This window comes from Ornithorhynchus anatinus, chromosome 19 (genome assembly GCF_004115215.2).
Source record: "Ornithorhynchus anatinus isolate Pmale09 chromosome 19, mOrnAna1.pri.v4, whole genome shotgun sequence".
In the NCBI taxonomy this organism is placed as follows: Eukaryota; Metazoa; Chordata; class Mammalia; order Monotremata; family Ornithorhynchidae; genus Ornithorhynchus; species Ornithorhynchus anatinus.
This window is the reverse complement of record NC_041746.1, coordinates 28289890-28310697: the sequence shown is the minus strand read 5'-3', so window position 1 is coordinate 28310697 and position 20808 is coordinate 28289890. Positions and strand designations below refer to the sequence as shown.

General features: G+C 50.0%; 1 protein-coding gene across 4 annotated transcripts in view; it reads left to right on the top strand.

Moving 5' to 3' along the window:
• Positions 1-20808, top strand: part of MDN1 (midasin AAA ATPase 1) — a 98560-nt gene that overhangs the window by 5624 nt on the left and 72128 nt on the right. For all 4 annotated transcript variants that reach the window (XM_029047349.2, XM_029047347.2, XM_029047348.2 and 1 more), the window contains exons 2-21: positions 2317-2543; positions 3406-3630; positions 4957-5064; positions 5180-5372; positions 6569-6781; positions 7152-7283; positions 8223-8326; positions 9008-9122; positions 9876-10069; positions 11350-11431; positions 12996-13091; positions 13938-14050; positions 14768-14916; positions 15040-15100; positions 15986-16197; positions 16679-16782; positions 17699-17843; positions 18686-18782; positions 19652-19765; positions 20517-20664. In XM_029047349.2, the coding sequence (XP_028903182.1) occupies positions 2317-2543; positions 3406-3630; positions 4957-5064; positions 5180-5372; positions 6569-6781; positions 7152-7283; positions 8223-8326; positions 9008-9122; positions 9876-10069; positions 11350-11431; positions 12996-13091; positions 13938-14050; positions 14768-14916; positions 15040-15100; positions 15986-16197; positions 16679-16782; positions 17699-17843; positions 18686-18782; positions 19652-19765; positions 20517-20664 (2832 nt within the window). The remainder of the gene's footprint in view (positions 1-2316; positions 2544-3405; positions 3631-4956; positions 5065-5179; positions 5373-6568; positions 6782-7151; positions 7284-8222; positions 8327-9007; positions 9123-9875; positions 10070-11349; positions 11432-12995; positions 13092-13937; positions 14051-14767; positions 14917-15039; positions 15101-15985; positions 16198-16678; positions 16783-17698; positions 17844-18685; positions 18783-19651; positions 19766-20516; positions 20665-20808) is intronic.

The following is a 20808-nucleotide window of genomic DNA, read 5'->3' as shown; positions in this document are numbered from 1 at the left end:
GGCTTTTGTTTAACAGAGCGCTTTTCCACCCCTGCTCCCCTTAAGGCGTGAGAAAGCAGAATGGTGAAGGGCCACGCCTACCACAGAAGTGATATTTCTGGGGAGTAATCTTTGGAGTTTTGTAAACTTGTTGTGGAATGAACGTTTTAAAACTTCAGCAGTTTTTGGAGTTAGAGTCTAACAAAATTCGATCTTGCCATTCAAGATAAGAGACGGGAGAGGACACAGTACAGTACAGTGCTCCACAACGAGTAAGCACTCTATAAATACGATGGAATGAATGGAAGAAATAATTGTTCTGTCAGGCTTTCCCAGAACTCTGGTTTGTCTCTTACAAGTGGCAGAGGTGAGCGGGAGGAGGTGAAGGACGCTTCTCTCCATCTGTCTTTAGGTGCAGAGGTGTGTTTTGGGGGGTTTTATTATTATTATTATTATTATTAAATGATATTTGTTAAGCACTTACTATGTGCCAAGCACTGTACTAAGCAGTGGGGTAGATACAAGATAATCAGGTTGGTGACAGTCCCTGTCCCACGTAGGGCTCACCGCCTCAAATCCCATTTTACAGATGAGGTAACTGAGACACAAGAAGTTAAATGACTTACCCAGGGTCACACGGCAGACAAGTGGCGTAGCAGGGATTAGTAGCCAGGCCCCCTGACTCAGACCTGTGCTCTTTCCACTGGGCTATGAAACTTCTTAAGGACAGTCAATCAGATTTATTGCGCACTTTACTATGTGCAGAGCGCTAAGTGCTTGGGAGAGTAAAGTATAACCAATATATTCTCTGCCCAAAGCGACCTTACAGTCTAGAGTGGGAGACAGACATGAATATAAGGAATGAAATTACAGATATAGATATAACTGCTGTGAGGCTGAGGAAGGCGAATAAAGGGAGCAAAGCAGGGTGACTTAGAAGGGAGTGAGAGAAAAGGAAATGAGGGCTTAGTCAGAGAAGGCCTCTTGGAGGACATGTGTCTATTCAGTAAGGCTTTGAAGGTGGGCAAAGTAAATGTTTCTGATCCTGGGTGGCAGGATTTCTGAATCTGGAACCAATCTGAGCGGGCCTCTAACTCCTTGACCCCAGAAACTCTGCTAAAATGAGCAGCGTATGGCCTAGTTGGCAGAGCACAGGCCTGGGTTGTCATCGCAGCTACGCCACTTGTCTGCTGTGTGACCATGGGTAATAATAATAATGTTGGTATTTGTTAAGCCTTACTATGTGCCGAGCACTGTTCTGAGTGCTGGGGTAGATACCAGGGAATCAGGTTGTCCCCCGTGGGGCTCACAGTCTTAATCCCCGTTTTACAGAGGAGGTAACTGAGGCGCCGAGAAGTGAAGTGACTTGCCCAAAGTCACCCAGGTGACAAGTGGCAGGTCCGGGATTCGAACCCATGACTTCTGACCCCCAAGCCCGGGCTCTTTCCACTGAGCCACGCTTAACTTCTGGGCCTCATTTACCTCATCTGTAAAATGGGGATCACAACTGTGAGCCCCTTGGGAACAGGGACGGGGTCCAACTGATTAACTCGTATTTACCCCAGCACTTAGAACGGTGCTTGGCACATAGTGAGCGCTTAACAAATATTCATTCAATAGTATTTATTGAGCGCTTACTATGTGCAGAGCTCTGTACTAAGCGCTTGGAATGAACAAGTCGGCAACAGATAGAGACAGTCCCTGCCGTTTGACGGGCTTAAACTAATTAACAAATACCACCGTCCAACCTGGTCCGGGAGGGCGGGGGAACCAGATGAAATGGTTCCTCTCGCGTTCTTTTGCGTGCAGTTTGTTAGTCTAGTGAGATGTGGAGATGTGGTTTTCCCCCGTGCCCCATTGTCGCTCTGCAGGTGGCATCTGGGGGCTGGGCTGTGGTTTTCTTTCTTCGCCTTTTGCTCTGGTTGCTGGAAACTGACTTGCCAGTCCTCTTGGGGAGGCCAAGTAAAATGCAAGCCGTAGCTGGGACTGACACCCCCAGAACCCCCTGGGTCTCTGAGCCTCCCGCAGAATCACCAGAGGGAAGGAGTTTGTCTGCAGACTCACATCCTGAGGTTGATAGACGTTTCCTGTTTGCTGCTTCTGACAAGAGGCAACACTTCACTCCCCCGTGCCTCAGTTACCTCATCTCTAAAATGGGGATTAAGATTGTGAGCTCCATGTGGGACAGGGACTGTGTCCAACCAGACTTGCTTGTATCCACCCCAGCGCTTAGTACAGCGCCTGACACGTAGTAAGCACCTAACAGACGCTATCATTATTATTTATGATGATGATGCACTCCCCTTTATCTCAGTGCCCTTTTTTCCTCTCCCCAAGGTCTGGACCCAACAAGACCGCCAATGCCTCCTGAACACCTTAGCACACTTGCTTCTGGATAAAGAATGCACCATCCTGATCAGCCGCCAACTACGCCCTCTCCTCTTGGATTTGCTGGAAAGAAATGCCGAGACCATTAAAGCCGGGGGTCTACTGAACCACGATCTGCATGAGAGGCTCTGTGTGGCCATGAGCAAACTTATCAATAACCACCCTGATGTCCTTCCGTGAGTAGACGCGTTTTTTTCTCCATAATGGTATCTCTCCGGATGACGGTTCGGCCTTTCTCGGCGAAAGTCAGGTCTGGGCAGGATGGGATGAGTTTTCCTGGAAAGAAGGGAAGACCAGGGATTCCAAGGAACTCGTCTTTAATGGGGAAAAAAAATGCTCTGCACACTGTAAGCCTCAGTAAATGCATTTGATTGATAGATTAATAGCTGAGAGCCCGCTTTAAAATTTTTGTCACTTCTTAGGGTTGTTGCGAGTGTGGGAAGAGGAGGGAATCGAAGTGCTTTGAGCCTTTCGGAAGACAAGTACCCCACACAGCTCAGCAAAAGCCCACTAAAAATATCACAGGGACCAATTTTGAGGGGCTTAGATGTATAGAGAGTTTGTTTTGTGGAGGTCTTGTGGACAGCATCATTGTTTGCATTATTCGATAGAAGTAGTGGTCTTTATAAAGGGCCCACTGAGTTTAATGTACTGTATTGAGTGCACACTTCCCCCCTTCAAAGCCCTACTGAAGGCTCACCTCCTCCAAGAGGCCTTCCTAGACTAAGCCCCCCCTTTCCTCAGCTTCCCCTCCCCATCGCCTCGACTCTCTCCCTTTGCTCTACCCCCCTCCCCCCCGCAACCCCCAGCACTTGTGTATATAGGTACATGTCTATCATTCTATTTATTTATATTAATGCTTGTTTACTTGTTTCGTTGTGTATATATCTATAATTTTATTTATATTGAAGCTGTCGGTGCCTGTTTACTTGTCTTGATGGGTGTATATATTTATAATTCTATTTATTTATATTGATGCCTGTCGACTTGTTCTGATGTCTCGTTAAGTACGGCTGACTGACTTTCCTCTCTCGGAAGGTTCGCGCTGAAGTATTTTCAGGACACGGCCCCGGTGTTCCAACGGCTGTTCCTGGAGAGTTCGAACTCGAACCCGGTCCGCTACGGGCTCCGCCGGATGAAGTTGCGGGACCTGATGGAGGCGGCCTTCCGGTTCCTGCGGCAGGAGCCCAAGGCGTTCCGGAAGGCGTGGGACTGGAGCGTGTGCGTCCCGCTGCTCAGGAGCCACGACACCTTGGTCCGATGGTACGTGGAGATTTCGGTGTCCTCCCATCGTTGCGGTGGTTGCTCTCCTAAGAAATTTTGAACACCCTCCGACGGCCCTGATGGAAGTGATAGCGTATCGTCCTACCCCACTTGGAGTGCTGCGAATGCAAAAACAGAGCCATTCCTAGGGCGGACCAGAAGTCCGTCCAATGCGGTGATTCTCACTCAATCATTTCAGTGGGAACCCGAAACACTTTTTCCCTCTCCTCCTCCTCATCCCTTCCTTTTAAGCTGCCCGGGAAATGTATATATTGAGACATAAATACTGTTTGGGTTTAGCTGAGGGCCAGGAAAAGAAGGAAAGGAGCAGTGGGGCGTAGTAGAAAGGGCACCGGCTGGAGAGTCAGAGGACCTGGGTTCTAATACCAGCTCTGCCCCCCAATTCCCATTTTTTTAATGGTATTTGTTAAGCGCTTACTATGTGCCAGGCATTGTACTAAGTGCTGGGGTAGATGCAAGTTAATCAAGTTGGGCACAGTCCGTGTCCCCCATGGGACTCACAGCCTTAATCCCCATTTTACAGACGATGTAACTGAGGCATAGAGAAGTTAAGTGATTGACCCGAGGTCACCCAACGGACCAGGATTAGAACCCAGGTCAATCTGACTTACTGGCCCGAGCCCTTTCTACTAGACCTGCTGCTCCTTTCCTTGTCTGCTGGGTGGCCTTAAGCCAGTCACTTAACTTCTCTGTGCCTTGGTTTTCTCATCTGTAAAATGGGGATTCAGTGCCTGTTCTCCTTCCCTCTTAGACTGTGAGCCCCGAGGGGGACAGGGATTGTGTCTGACCCAAACAATTTGAATCTACCGTAGTGTTTAGAATGATGCTTGGTGCATAGTAAGAGCTTCACAAAGATCATAAATAACAATAATCACAGGCAGCAGGATGCAGGGAGGAGCTCTGTGACGGTTTGCCCAGCTGGACCCCTATCCTAAGCCTTTGGATGGGTCATCCAACAGCTCTCCTTTCCCTCACTTTCCCTCCTAGTAACGCATTAAGGAATGCTCACCCATGAATCTTGCCTAACTTATAATATCCCTGGTTCTGTGCCACCGTAGGGGAGATCCGACACTGGATTCTTTGTCAGTCACACGTCGATTTGGAGGGAGGCTTGACGTTTGGGACGTAGGGGTTGGGAAACACATCTGCCCGGGGAAGATGGCCCGGTTCTTTCCTCTCCAACTGTGCTCTGTGTTTTTCCTCACCAGGTGCAGTAGGCCTGTCTCCAAAACTCAGATCTCTCTGGAGCGTGACTGACCTGGTGGGCTGTGTCAGATTTTCATTTGTCTTGTCTCTTCTTTTCAGGTACACTGCCAACTGCCTTGCTCTAGTTACCTGTATGAACGACGAGCACAAGTCGGCCTTCCTCAAGAAGATCTTCAGTGAGGAGGAGTTGATCCACTTCCGACTGAAGTGAGTGGGGGCCGGGCCCCCTCCCGCTCCCTCTGGTATGGCCGTGTTGTCAAGCAGGGGCCACGCAGCACCTGGCCTTTGGGTTAGCTAAGAGGAAGATCTGGTTTTCCCGCAGGTTAATGGAAGAAGCCCAGCTGCAGGATGTCGAGAAGGCCTTGGTTTTGGCTAATCCAGACTCCGCCCTGTGGGTCAGGGAGCAGGAACTACAGTACGCCCAGGGAACCATCGTGTCCGGAGACCTGTCGGCCAACGTCACGGCGGTGTGCGGGGTGCTGTTGCCACGGCAGCAGCCGGCCTCCCAAGAGCAAGTACGTGCAGACCTTGGCGGTGGGAGAGTTTCTTCCCCCGCTCAAGGATGGAGTCTCCCCATCCCTGATCCCTCTTACTCCCTGAGCCTTCCGAGAGCTACCGGGTTTTCTGGATGTGGAGACGGTGGGTGCCGGTACCTTAATGACACCTTCAAAAGAAGGGGGGCCCCTTCCCCCCTTCAGCTCCCAATGGTCACCTTATATACAGTTGAAAGGTCCTTTCCAGGCCCCTTCGTCAGTCAGGTGACAGGGGACGGATGGAAAGGGAGTCTAAATACAGCTTGTCCCCCGAAGTTCCTCAAAAAAAACTTTTGAGGCCCCGGAGATCTCCGGGTCCAAGGATTCCGTTATCTCTGTTGCAGTCGATTAATCATGCTTTGAGTGCTTACCCCGTGCAGAGCACTGGACTGAGCGCTTGGGAGAATACACTATAACAATGTAAAAGAGTTGGTAGACACGTTTCCTGCCCAACGTCAGCTTACAGTCTAGAGAGGGAGACGAACATTAATATAGATAAATATATTACGGATAGGGATGTATGTGCTGTGAAGCTGAGGGAGAGTTGAATAAAGGGAACAAATCGAAGCACAAGGGCAACACGGAAGTGAGGAGAAGAGAAAGGAAGGCCCAGTCAGGGAAGGCCTCTTGGAGGAGATGTGTCTTCAGTAGGGCTTTGAAGGTGGGGAGAGCCATCGTTGGATATCAAGAGGGGAAGGCGTTCCAGGCCAGAGGCGGGATGCGGGCGAGAGGTTGGCGATGAGGTAGACGAGATCGAGGTACAGCGAGTGGGTTGGCATTAGAGGAGTGAGGTGTGCAGGCTGGGTCGGAGTAGGAGATCAGGGAGGTGAGGTGGGAGAGGGCAAGGTGATTGAATGCCTTAAAGCCAACATGAAGGAGTTTCTCTTTGATGTGGAGGTGAATGGGCATCCACTGGGAAGTTATTGAGGAGTGGGAAACACGAACTGAATGTTTCTGGAGGAAAATGGTCCCAGCAGTTGGGAGTTAGAGCCCGATACCCATGGCTTGCTTGGGGAGCCAATAGGCACCTTTTAGTATTAATGATATTTATTAAGCGTAAGCACTGAACTAATCACCGGAAGAGAATACACAACTCCCCTGTCCCTCGAGGTGCTCAGAAAGAAGGATGTCCTCAGTGGCTTTGCTTGTGACACCGAGTTCTCTGTCTCCCTAAACAGGATGCCGACCTTCGGTCTTTTGTGCTGGTGGAATCCATCTGCCAAAACCTCCAGAGCCTCGCCACGGCCGTGGCTTCCAGGAAGGCGGTGCTGCTGCAAGGACCCGTCGGCTCCGGAAAGACCACCTTAGTCGAGCACCTGGCCGCCGTGACGGGGAGGAGGAGCTCCCCCCGGCTTCTGAAAGTCCAGCTCGGGGACCAGACGGACAGTAAGGTATCGGGGCAGGGGGTGCTCCAAGATCGGGGGCCGGGCCAGAATATCTGTTCCGCCGTCTTCGCCCGAATGGTCGTCCCAGAGATCTTCCCGGGCGGCGGCTTCCCGGCCGGGCCCCGTGGACGGGTCCTGCTGCATGCTCGGCACCGGCCGAGCCCGCGTCTCCTCCGTGATGGACCGTGGCCGTGTTGTGGCGGGGGCGACCCTCCTCAGCGAGGTCATTTCTTTTCCCTCTAGACAGTAAACTCGATGTGGGCAGGGAATGTGTCTGTTACATCGTGCTCTCCCAAGCCCTTAGTATAGTGCTCTGCGCGCCCAGTGATCGCCCAGTAAATACGATTGACTGACCAAGAAAATGCTTTGTTCGCAGATGCTGCTGGGGATGTATCGCTGCACTGACGTTCCGGGGGAGTTTGTGTGGCAGCCGGGAACGCTGACTCAAGCTGTCACCAAAGGCCACTGGATACTTCTGGAGGACATTGACTATGCCCCTCTAGACGTGGTAAGGAGGCATTTCCCGTTATCGTGGGGGATTGCGGTAAACTATCTGTATCTGTAATTTATTTATATTAATGTCTGTTTCCCCCTCTAGACTGTTAAGCTTGTTGTAGGCAGGAACTGTGTCTATTTTACTGTGGTATTGTCCTCTTCCCAAACATGATGGTCTGCCATCATGATGATGATGACTAACTGACTAAGCTTAGCAGGTGATCATTGGCCGAGAATTTTGCCTGCTGTGACAGCTAACCTGAACTGATTGGGCCGGTTCCTCCCACCCCCTTACACACACACTCTCTCTCTTTCTCACAATAATAATAATAATAATAGCAGCAATTGTGTCATTTGTTAAGAGTTCACTATGTCAAGCACTGGGGCCGGTACAGTACAGTCACACCAAGCACAGTCCCCTACAGAGCTCCCAGTCTAAGAGTGGCGGGAGAACAGGTATTTTTATCCCCACTTTACAGTTAAGGAAGCTGAGGCCCACAGACATTGACTTATCCGAGGTCATACAGTAGGCAAGAGAACGTGAGCTGGAATTTGGACCCGGGTCCCTTGATTCTTAGTCCTGTGCTCCTTCTGGGAGGCTAAACAACTTCTCAGAATAGAGTTCCAAGTGGTAGTGGTGGTCTAGAGAGAATGGGAAGGGTGGGGTTTTTTTGTCGTTCCCTCTGAGAGGTCCTGATCATCTGTGGCCGGTGACACCTACTCAGCATATGCGACACTTTGGAACTCTTAACGTTTTGGGCAAAGTTACTGGGTTAACGCATCTGTCGTGGAGTGGCTTGCGGATGATCCGCTCTATTCCAAGTCTGTTTTCAGCCCTTACTGAGGGCAGGCTGTGCAGCTGTCCACTCCAGGAGAAGTGCATCCACGTAGTCGTCAACGTGTCCGTCTGTTGCCCCGAACCTTCAGTGACCACCTCTTCCTTCTGCTCTAGATCTCGGTGCTCATCCCCCTCTTGGAAAATGGAGAACTCTTGATTCCTGGCCGTGGGGACTGCCTCCGGGTGGCTCCTGGATTCCAGTTCTTTGCAACCAGGAGGTAGGCCAGGAAAGCTATAAGTTATCGGTTTATATTAACGTCGCTCTCCCTCTTTAGACTTTAAGATTGTCGTGGACAGGGAACATGCCTCGTATTCTTCCAAGTGCTTGTTACGGTGCTCTGCACGCAAGAAGCGTTCGATAAATACCACTGATTGAAAGCTCAGCGTCACTCTCTTAGCCTCCTCAGTGCTCGGGGAGCCTTCAGAATTTAGAGAAAGACTAAGCGAAAACCAATCCCCCACAATAGCCATTCACACTTGTGTGACAATTGCACACCTGTATATAGTCACGCATTAAGTTTTGCTAAACTGAGGAAATTGAAACTAATCCAGATGTGTCCGGTTTGGCCAGTGACTCGTGTAGCCGTAGTAATGGTATTTATTGAGCATCTACTGAGGACGACACATCGATATGATAACTGCGAAAAGCAAGTGATGTAGCGGAGCTCCTTCCTCTTTGAAACCTAGGTCGAGAGGATTGTGAGTGGTGTCCATTCTTTTAACTATTCTTCTCCTCTTAATTTCTTGAGGACAGAATGCCGGTCAGTCTCCTTAGGCAGGCAGGAACATCTCAAGGTGAGAATAGATGTCCCGTCCTGGGATTAAACCCTCACGCCTGAAAACGTGAGGTAGGTCAGGGTCGTTGTCCACACAAGTCCGTGTTTCATTTTGCAATTCAGACTCGTCGGCTGTGGAGGCGGTTGGTACCGTCAGCAGAACAGCCATGCGACTTTGCTGGACAAATACTGGACCAAAATTCGGCTGGACAACATGGATAAGGCAGAACTGAAAGAGGTAGGCACCCGGAACTCTGGCCTAGCCGGGGGCTGCTGGTCTTTGGTGTTAGAGAAAACACTCCGGTCCCTCAGCCACCTGCATCATCACAGTAGTTTCTTCCGACAGCACGGCATGTCGGCGAACGTTTCCCGATCCCCTAGCAATGATCTGGCCAGAAGGCCTAGTGAGAACACGCATTATGGCCATTTGTCTGCTGTGTGACCTGGGGCAAGTCATGTAACTTCGCTTTGCCTCAGTTCCCTCCTCTGTAAAAGGGAGTTTAAGACTGTGAGCCCCATGGGGGACAGGGACTGTGTCCAACCTGATTACCTTGCATCTACCCCAGCACTTACAACAGTGCTTGACACATAGTAAGCACTTAAATACCATTCTGATGATGATGATGATGGCAGAATTCTCTCCCTGGGCATCCTTTAAATGCATCTTGAAATTGGACTGCAGTGGGCTGAGAGAATTCTCTGCAAATGGGTTTTTCTTCTAACATCACCACCCTGCCCGTCCCTTCCCAACCCCCTCCCCACCGGCTGGTCTTCTTCCAAACTATTAAGATGTCTGATGTCTTCCTCTCTCGGGCACTGCACAGCATCCACTGATTTCCGAAGATGCGTACTTATTAGAGGAATGAGAACCTGAATTGTAACTTGTCCCAGACAGGCTAAAAGATTCCGATCCTAGGGAGAGAAACCAGATTAGAGCGCGTAAGCGAATCTTTGGAGAAGTAGCATCATTTTGCTCCGTTTGTCATTTCAGGTCCTTCAGAGTAGATACCCCAGCCTCGCAACCGCGACCGACCGTCTCCTGGACATATACATCCAACTTACCGGAGACAAACACCAGGCCCGGAGAGGCGACTGCCGGGGCAGTGAGCCAGGGGCCGGGGAGGGCTCAGAAACCGGAGGAGAGTCCCAAAGGCCAAGCCTCGAGGGGAGAGAATTATCTCTGAGGTATTCCATTTAACGCTCTGGGGAGTTGCCTCTAGAGAAGCTGTTCCTCCAAACAGATCTTCCCCGTGATGCAGGTGGGGTGCTTGGCAGGTCACTTAGCTCTCCGCAGCCTTGGGAAAAAGCGCTCACCTGCTCACTAGAAGAGAGTGACAGGCTGGTAGAAAAGAGGGCTGATTTCGTCCTTTTTGTGAAGTGGACACCCCTGTGGGCTGGGATGGATGAACAACCCCTGAACCTGAAAGGCTGCAAACATTTCATGTACTTTGCAAAGGATGACATAAGGCGCGCACGTCCCATTCACTCCTGCTGATGACAACAGTAGTAAACAAAAGGGCCAAAGTAAATCAGCCAACCCCCCAAAAATCCATGATTGCTGAGGGAATGGTGGCATCGGGATGGTGGGGGATTGATCACGGAAGGCCTCCTGACAGAGGCACCTTCAGGGTTTGGCTAAAGTGAGGCAGCATGACTTGGAAAGAGCACAGGATTGGGAGACATGAGCCCTGGGTACGAATCCTGGCTCTTCTGCCAGCTGTGTGACCTTGGGCAAGTCACTTCCCTTCTGTGCCTCACCTTCCTCATCTGTAAAATGGGGATTATAAATGCCTTGTTCGAGCTTCCCCAGAGCTTAGTATGGTGCTTGGCTAATCTCCCCCGATTAGACTGTGAGCCCGTCATTGAGCAGGGATTGTCTCTATATGTTGCTGAATTGTACATTCCAAGCGCTTAGTACAGTGCTCTGTACATAGCGCTCAATAAATATTGAATGAATGAATAGTAAGCGCCTAACGTGTTATCATTGTTATTATTTTTATGAGTTAGAGCATTCTGGGCACGGAGAAAGGCAGGGGAATCAAGCACGAGGGGTAGTTAAGTTTGCTTGTGAATGCTCTAGGAAGGAGCACTTTGCTTCTGTCATTTGCAGGGTTGGGTGAGGGCGAAGCCTGGGCTCTTCTAGCATTTACAATCACCCCGCCACCCTCCCCTTCCTGCTTGAACCCTCATTTTCGTTCCCATCCCTACCTCGTCCACAGGAAGTCAGATCCTGACCTGGATTTCTTCCTCTGTTAGGGAGCGACCCTTGGAAGGTCAGCATTCCCCAGGTCCGTTGCATAAAAAGAACCAAATCATCTCTCGTGGGAAAAGTCGAGAGGTTTTGGCGGGGATCTGGAAGCTAGGGTTAGCGGAGGATGAATCGACGCGCACAAAACTGGGTTCTAAGAGTTCCATATCTTCCCCCTCAACTCATCACTTATTCCTTCTCCCATTTCTTGGCTTAGGGATTTATTGAATTGGTGCAATAGGATTGCCTACAGCTTCGACAGCTCTTCTTCATCCACGCCACTGAACGTTTTTCAGGAGGTAAGGCGTAAGTCTCCACCGCCCCGTTATCCTTGGGTGGCCATCTCCAGCCTCTGATAATAAGAGAGGTGGAATATTTATCCATTTCACACGCCGATCTTTTTAGCTGCTTCCATCTGTCTGCCATCGGGTTTCTTCTAAGCCAGGTTTGTTCTGTAGTCGTTCAGACAGTCGGCCGAGTTCACACAGCTAGTTCAGAGCTGATTAACGGGAAGAAACCAAGTGAATGGAAGGTTAGGAAGACACCAGTCTCATAGGAACCGTCCCTGAAGAGAGTGGCAGAGTAATAACTCCCAAAATATAGGTGATGAAAAGAAATGAAAAATGACAGAGGAACAATTTGCGAGAATGAAGTGCTTCCTAAATGTTAGGCACCAGTCATCCCCCACGGTTCCCTACAAATACATTTGAGTTTGCCTCCTCCTTGAAAGAGAGGCTCCTCCGTCTGCCTCCACGGTACTCTGTCTTTTGGCCACCAAAGTATTCTGGATTCATAAAATTTAGCTCTGCTCTTTGGCTGCAGAATGCAGTTCAAGGTGGATCATGGGGGAGGAAAGGCAGCCATCTTTAGCACCGGTGAACGGAGAGAGGTGGTTGGGGCTGCCTCTTGACGGTGAATTAGTCCCTTTGTGTTTCCTTCCTCTGGGGTCTTGGGGTCCGGGGATACAGGTTGGCTTGGGCTGAGGTCTGTAGCCTTAGCTGGATAGATCAGGAGGCTTTGGGAGTCTGCTTTTCTCAGCCTCTGTAGACTTTGCAGTTCAGCAGACCTACTGTGAGCAAAGTCACGAACTCTTCCCGTCTTAATTTTAGTAAGAAACTGGAGGTGGGGCAGAACGCTTCTCAGGATCGGGTCAGGCCCAGAGCAGGGTTGACTACCTGGCCTGGCATTCCCTCAGTCACCTCACCTGGGGTCAGGACGTGTTTGGGTGACTGGCCCCTTGGGCAGCAGCATCTCTCAGACTCAGTGAGGGCACGGTGCTTCAGTTGATGAGGCTGCAGCTTCCATCTTCCCTGGCTCCTCTGAGCACAGCCCAGGACCGTAAGGGGCTGTAGGGTGAGACACGGCCACCTGCCGGTGGTTCTCAACCCCCCTCGAAGACTCAATCAATTGTATATAACTGAGCGCTTACTGTGTGCACAGCAATGTACTGAGCACTTGGGGGAGTACAGTAGAACAGACATATTCCCTGCCTGTAACGATCTTACATTCCAGAGGAGGAGACAGGCATTAGTATAAATAAATAAATTACACGTATGTACATAAGTGCTGTGGAGCTGAAGGGGGGGGGATGAATAAAGAGAGCAAGTCACGGTGACGTGGAAGAAAAGGAAAAAAGCGCTTAGGGAAAACCTCTTGATGGAGGTGTGTGCTTTCAATAAGGCTTTGAAGGAGGAGAGTAATCGTCCGATAGATATGGATATGAAGGGTGTTCCAGGACAGAGACAGAATGTAGGCAAGAGGTCGGCAGCAAGATAGACACAACTGTTCATCAGGGAGAGGACAAACAAGGCTACCAATTAGTGGTTTTTCCAAATACAATAAGGACTGTTTTCTTCTCTACAGGCTTTGGACTGTTTCACGGCAATGCTGTCCAAGCAAGGGAGACGGCTGAAGATGGCTGAAGTGATTGGAAGCCAGTTAAATATCTCCAAGAAACAGGTATGTCAGAAATCTCAGCCTGGAGCCTCATTTCTGGTGGATTCAGACAAGCACGTGTTGAGATGGAAACTGCCCGGGGCTGATTGGGGGAACAGTCACAGGAGGGACAGATACCAGCCGTCAGAAGTGGGAGAAGCATCAGAGCTGGTTAGTTCCTCCCTGACCCAGGGCCAGGTGGGGAGAACAGATGCCCCATGGGGTCAGACCAGTGGTCCGTCCGGGCCACTGTTCTCTGTCTGACTGGGAAAAACTCGAGGAACTGGAAGTCAGTTGCCCTCCATGACAACCCTTGTGAGGTTTAGGAATGTACTATGTAGCATCCCTTACCTAGCTTTAAAAAAAAATAGTATTTAAGTAATTACTTTGTGCCAGGCACAGAAGTGCTGGAATAGATTCAAGCTAATCTGGTTTTAATCCCCATTTTCCAGATGAGGTAACAGGCACAGAGAAACTAAGTGACTTGCTCAAGGGCACCCAGCAGACAAGTGGAGGAACTGGGATTAGAATCCAGGTCCTTCTGACTTCCAGGCCCATGCTCTATCCACTAGGCACAATCCCGCGTTGTAATCCTGGCTGTCACTTGCCCACTGTGTGACTTTGAGCAAATTACTCAAGTTTTCATGGCTTCCAATTCCTCATCTGTGAAATGGAGAATCAGTACGTCCTCTCTCTCTCTCCTACTTAAACCTTGAGCCCCATGTGAGACAAGGGACTACGTCCAACCTGATGATCTGGTATCTGCCCTAGTACTTATTAAAGTGTTTGTCACCTAGTTAGCACCTAACAAAGACCACCATTTTGGGTGAATAGAAAGCTGTACTGAGTTGAGTTCTGTTCTCCCCACAGGCTGAGTTCTTCTGTCAACTTTATAAACCCGAGATCGTGATTGGGGAGCTGGAAGTGCAGATCGGCAGGGTACAACTACTCCGGAAGCAAAGCCAGGTTGTCCTCTTAGAAAGGTAAAGTTGTTGGCACACTCGACCACCATTGGTTTGGGAAAAGCCCACTGGGGGCTCCTCTGCCTTCGGGCAGGAACCCCAGGATTCAGACCTCTTTCCAGAAGTGTCCAGGCGATATGGGTGTTTTTTCATTCCCATTGAACAGTGCGTGTGTATGTGAGAGAGAGAGATGCCTTTTCACCTTAATAATAATAATGTTGGTATTTAAGTGCTTACTATGTGCCAAGCACTGTTCCAAGCGCTGGGGTAGATACAAGGTAATCAGGTTGTCCCATGTCGGGCTCACAGTCTTCATCCCCATTTTACAGATGAGGTAACTGAGGCACAGAGAACTTAAAGTGACTTGCCCGAGGTCACACAGCTGACAAGAGGAGGAGCCAGGATTAGAACCCATGTCCTCTGAGTCCCAAGCCCGGGCTCTTTCCACTGATCTACCATTTTGTGTCTCATTTCTGTCCAACGGAAAGCCCAGAGCTTGACACGTTCCCCACCCGAAACGAGAGCTTTCAGTCTAGAGCGGCTGGCGGGAGATTGAGCCCCAGTCATCTGGCTGAAATGTAGAGTGGAAACAACATGCTAAGGGCAGAGCTGGGGGAATTCAGAAGACAAGCGAGGAAACCCTCCCTTTGAAGCTGGAATTACTCCTCAGCAGGATCCGGCTCCCCCCAGGCAAGTCGGGACCCTGGCTGTAACCGTTCCCCCGCTTTTCCCCACCAGAGAGAAACACCCTTTCGCCGCCACCCGGCCGTCCTCCGTTCTGATCGAGCAGCTGGCCGTGTGCGTCAGCAAAGGGGAGCCAGTGCTGCTGGTGGGCGAGACCGGGACGGGCAAGACTTCCACCGTCCAGTACCTGGCTCACGTAACAGGTAGGCCCGAGCCATGCCAACGGGCGGCCTGCCTCCCGCCTCCCCTCCTCCACCCCTCCCCTCAGGAAACGACTGCTCCCTGGCACTTCCTGAGGCCTGACCCCCTTTCCTTCCTGTTTGAAGGTCACCGTTTGAGGGTTGTCAATATGAACCAACAGAGCGACACCGCAGACCTGCTGGGAGGGTGAGTTTTCACGGGTTTCTTGCTCGGTTGCTTCCTGCCCAAGGACTTGGTCGGGCAGCGGGTGGCAGAATGCCAGTGTTGCAAAATGTATTTCCTGCTCAGTGTGCAGCCCTAAGCATTTGCTTGTATCCAACCTAGTGCTTAGTACGGTGCCTGGCACATTGTAAGAGCTTAACAAATACTACAATATTATTATTATTATTATGCCATCTTGTGAACGTAGTCCGTCGGCCACAGTTCCTACTTCTTTTGCCACCCTATTCTCGGAGGATTCAACTGCCCCTGTCATTGAGGGCCAGTTAGTAGTCTTCAAAGTTTATTCTTCCTCCCCTGAGCTGTTTGGATGTAGCTGCTTTCCAAAAGCATCTCTTAAACGTCTTCAAACTAGGGAGAAGTCAGTGCTCAAAGGAATGATGGTTTTTCGGGAGCAAAGGTGAACACTCACAGCATGGAGACGCTGTTCGAAGGGCAAGGATCCCAGGTCATTCGGTTCTCTTTGCTGAAATATTCCAAGCATCTCCATTCTGTTCCGTGTGTCATTCTGGCCAGATTTGGTGCGTATCTTGCGCCAACTAGCCATCTCAGTGCTTTTGGTGGTCTGCCTCATCTCCACACGTCCCCAATTTCCATATTTGCAAGGGACTGTCCAGCTCACCATAGCTGCATTTAGAATTTCACCTGTGGGAGGTGGTTTTCAGCCAACTCCCCCAAACAGGCTGCCCAGCACACCGTTTTCGTGGGCAAAATTCAGGCCCTAATGTGGAGGTAATTTTCTATGTGTTCTGGTCTTAATGAGATGAAGTGAAGTCATTTTCCCTGCACCACGCTGGGATCTATTAGGGTAGGACTTGGGGCAGCTAATCTTCCCTGTGGGTTTCGTTCCAGGTATAAACCCGTGGATCATAAACTGATCTGGCTGCCTTTGAGAGAGGGCTTTGAGGAACTCTTCACCCAGACGTTTTCCAAGAAGCAGAATCTAACCTTCTTGGGGCATATTCAGACCTGCTACAGGCAGAGACGCTGGCACGATCTGCTCAAACTAATGCAACACGTGCACAAATCTGCCATCAACAAAGAGGCGAAGGAGAAGGAAACTGGTAAGGTTCCAAACTGGGGAAACTGGGGATGGGGGTAGAGACTGGGCTGCCTTGGGTACTGGGGGAGGAGAGTAGGGTGGGGCCTAAATCAACTGATATTGATCCCCCATCTTACAGATGGGGAAACTGAGGCACAGAGACGTGAAGTGACTTGCCCTAGGTCACCCATTAGGCAATTGGCAGAGCTGGGAATGGAACCCAGATCCTTTAACTTTCAGTCCCTTGCTCTTTCTAGGAGAGCATGCTGCTTCTCTGTAAGGTTTTCATCCAGGAGTTGTGAACCACAAGAAAAGATTCTGAAATCGAAGATTCTGAGAGTGGTTTGCCTTGCTCTCGCTGTCCTAAAAGCCAGTGGTACCCTGCCTGTGCCCCGGATTCCTCATCCCCTGTCATTCATGCTTGCTTTTTAGGGTTTGGGGGTCCAGCAGTTTTATTAAGGGCCCGCCGATGTGTGTGATATCTAAATTTCTTCGGCTTCCAGGGTCACTTCTGAAGGAGAAATGGGAAGCATTTGGTCTCCGACTATCCCATGCCCATCAGCAGATGAAAATGACGGAAAATGCCTTGCTCTTTGCATTTGTGGAGGTAATTTTGTTTTCCATGGTTATGTTTGTGAGGAGCTATGTTAGGACTTCAACAGGGATTTGGGTTTGAGTAATACCACTTGAAAGAGGATGAGTTTTGGAAGTTCATGTATTTAGTGTCTTTGGAGTCTCTGGATGAAAAATGGTCACCTACGTGGAAACTGTCCCCGAAACAGGGATGCCAATCTTGGTCCATTTGCAGCCCAGCGTCAATGATGACGGAGAGTAGAAACTGAACTAGTAGGTATTCACTTTGTGGAGAGGCCAGCGTTTTTGGTCAGGATGGGGTAAAGCCTAGAAGTGAGCAATTTCTTGCTGGTACAAGCCAGCTGGGGAGGACTGGCTTTCTTAAAAATCATCTCAAAAGTGTGGTGAATGGGGATTGGAACTCTTGGCTTGTGTTTGCGAAGATGCAGACTTTATTACATGTTCCATTGACTTAGAGTTGACTGAGGAAAAAGAATTTTCATCATCGTTAGCAACCCAAGTAGAATGTACGTTTTGAATTTTTTCAAGGGTAATGAAAACCACTGAGAGCTAATTTTTACTTTTTGAGAGCACTGAGAATCCATCCCAGGGAAGCATTTCATTTCTACACACCTAGGCACGCCCCATCATTAGCATTCTGACTTAAGATGCATTTTTATGCATTTGCCTGATTTCCCAGTTTTCAGCCCAGAGCGCACCTGCATCTTGCTGGCTATTCAGGACCGTTTTCTTGGTCTCGCCTGTTTGGCTTTGGGACTGTTGGCAGATAGCGGGCCTGGGATCAGGTCCAGTAGCAGTAGAGGATGGGTTTGACTGAATCAGAAAAGATAGTTGCCATCTACCACATGGTCTCCCGCCTCTTTGTCCCAGCTCCCTGTTTTGGGTTGAATGGGTGAACTATATTCAGTGGGCGTCTGTCCTGCCTCTAGGGCACCTTGGCTCAGGCGGTGAAGAAAGGAGAGTGGATCCTGCTGGACGAGATCAACTTAGCTTCGGCGGAGACCTTGGAATGTCTGAGCGGGTTATTGGAAGGGTGCTCTGGATCCCTGGTGTTGCTGGACAGAGGAGACACAGGTGACAGCCGTTTGTTCGTTCATTTATTCGTTCGGCCAGTACTCTCACTGGCGGGCTCTGGGCACACATCAGCAGCAGGCAGTGAAATGGCCTGGTCTTTTTCGAGTTTGATTATTCTGGCACCCCAGTGGGGCTGAGTCAGGTTGTGGGAATCTGAGCACTCTCTCTAGGTCTGTGCCAAGCTTTGAAGGGTCCCCAAGGTGCCTTGCTGGAGTTTAAGAGCCTGGCCTCTAAGACCATAGGATATCCTTAGAGGAACCAGTCCCTCAAAAGCCAGAGGATAAAGAGATGGTGACAGGCCCTGGGACCGTGGGTCTCCCATTGACGGACCGTGGGTCTCCCGTTGACGGTTTTCATCACACACTGACTGTACTTTCCCCGGCAGCTCTGTGTTGGTGTGCGTGCTGGGCGTGAGTGAGCAAGCATGTATCAGGCCTCAGTGTTTTTCCCTGTCTTTTCAAGCTCCCCCCAGTCTGTAAGTGCGTTGTGGGCAGGGAACCTGTCTGTTATATTGTTGTGTTGTACTCTCCCAAGTGCTCAGTGCAGTGCCCGGCACACAGAAAGCGCTCAATAGATATGATTGATTGTGTCATCGGGCCAGGGTCCAAATCCATCCAGCTCTGGGACGGGAGTCGGCCTGGCGTGACATATGACTCCTAGGAGGTAACCCCTGCCCCTGGAACCGGGAGTAGAAGACACTCTAGGGAGAGGGAAAGTTGGCTGGTGGAGTCCTCCCTCTTTCCTCTCGGATCAGGAAAGGTCCGGCTCCCTGGTCCGCTTGTTTTCTGTTTCCACGAGAGACCGCGAGACTCATCGCAACCTTTCTCCCTCCTGCTTATTAGAGCCACTGGTACGGCATCCCGACTTCCGTCTTTTCGCCTGCATGAATCCAGCTACCGACGTGGGCAAGAGAAATCTCCCTCCAGGAATCAGAAACAGGTGAAGGCCAATGGCTGGGTGGTAGCAGTGGGGCTTGTCGCCAAACCCCTGCCTGTGTGGCGTTAAGCATGCTGGGGGCGCGGAGGGGCATCTTAGGAGAGGTCAGAGCCCAATTCAGAGCCCAATTCTACCCCGGAAGCCCAACGGAAGCTTCCCGTTCCCATCCCCATCCACCTCCCCAAGGTCCCTCCCCACAGAGGCTTGAGGAAGGGAACGGCATCTCCCCCGGCCTCTCCTTTCCCTGAGTGGTGTGGAGTGCAGCCGTTATGCCCTGATGAGCAGCTAGCCCCACCCTGGAGTGATTTTCTTCCGGGGTGGGCATGAGTGCTTCATAACCCTCCGCATCACCAAAGTCAAAATGAATTTCCAGCCAACACACGTGGATGCTTAAAAGAGTAAACGTCATTCTTCTGTAACACATCTCTCGGTAATGTGTTTTGAATAGATTGCCGTTGGGAGAATGTTTTCCCAACATTAGAATACAGTTACGGTTCCCGAAATTACAGTTTTGCAGGTGAACATGGCGCTGGTCACAGGGCTCCTACTACAATATGTTTTGCTCAAATGTAATGTTCATCAAAAAGTAACCTCCGCTTTGTGGGAAAAATGAGTGCTTTCTTACTTGTTGAACTCCCTGGGCGATTGCATCGTATGCAAGAAAACTAAGGCTTTTGTGTTTGGGAAATCTCTCTCTCCGGTCAGTAGTATTTTTTTGAGCTCTACATTGTGCAGGAGTCGGATAGAGTTAATAAACGTGACCTTGCTCTCAGGGTGATTGCAGTCTAGCAGAGAAGACAGACACAAATTGATTACCGATAGGGGAGATGGGTCATGGCCAATAGAAGTTTTCCACATTTGTTTTCCTGCAGATTCACAGAACTTTATGTTGAAGAATTGGAAAATGAAGCCGACTTACAGATTCTTGTTGTGGATTATCTGAAAGGATTGAATGTGAACAAAAACATAGTGCAAGGAATCATAAAGTAAGCTCTGTGCATCTGGAAGTTAAAAGATGAACTATGTGCACACGTTTAGTAATTGTGAGGTTGATTTGTTGTAATTTTTAGTTTTTCTTTCATTTATTAGGTTCTGTGGTCTTGGGGTGGGGAGAAGCATTTATACTTGGGGATGGTCTTAGTTTCCAGTTAGTTGATTAAAAACAATTTAAAAATTCACCCAACCATCAAGCTAAATCACGGGCATTAGTGGCTGGTGTGGGGCATAGAGTGGACAAAATAAGATGGGCCATCGTGCAAGAGCATCAGCATTTGCGAGCACAAATTCATAGAGTCAGAATGAAAAAAATGTGACACTTGAAAGGTAGAACTTTTTAAAATTCAAATATTCTTTTCCTGCCTAGGGGCAGCTGGCTTTAGGGTTTCCTGTTACGAATGCTACCCATCCAAGAGAATGTTTTCCCGGGGAGTCCGCCCTCCTCTCTCTGGGGATGTCTCTGGATCTGGGCTCATTAGAGCTGAGGAAACCCTAAACTGTAAGCTTATTATGGGTATGGAAAGTGTCTGTTTACTGTACGTTGTAATCTCCCAAGTGCTTAGTACAGTGCTCTGCACACAGTAAGCACTCAATAAATACGATTGGCCCACTGACTGAAACCATGCAGTCACGAGGAGCTCGGTTTACACAGGCCAAGGCATTAGCAAAGGCTCCACCAGCCCAACAGTGGGAGTTAGAGTAGGATGATGGGCAGCCCGTTGAACTAGCTTCTGTCCACAGCTTCTACAAAGCCGTGCGGAAGCAGGCGGAAACCAAACTGGTGGACGGGATGGGCCACAGGCCTCACTACAGCCTTCGCACCCTCTGCAGAGCGCTGCGGTTCGCAGCCTCCAACCCCTGCAGCAGCATCCAGCGCTCGCTCTACGAGGTGACTCCCGGGGGGAGCATTTTCGGGAAAGCTTTGAGGGGAGGGAAGAGATGGGGTTGAGGGGGAAGCAGGTCTTCTGTGATGGTTCAGCCCGGTTACATTTTCCCATTAATTTCTTTAGAATTTCAGGACTGTGGGTGCAAA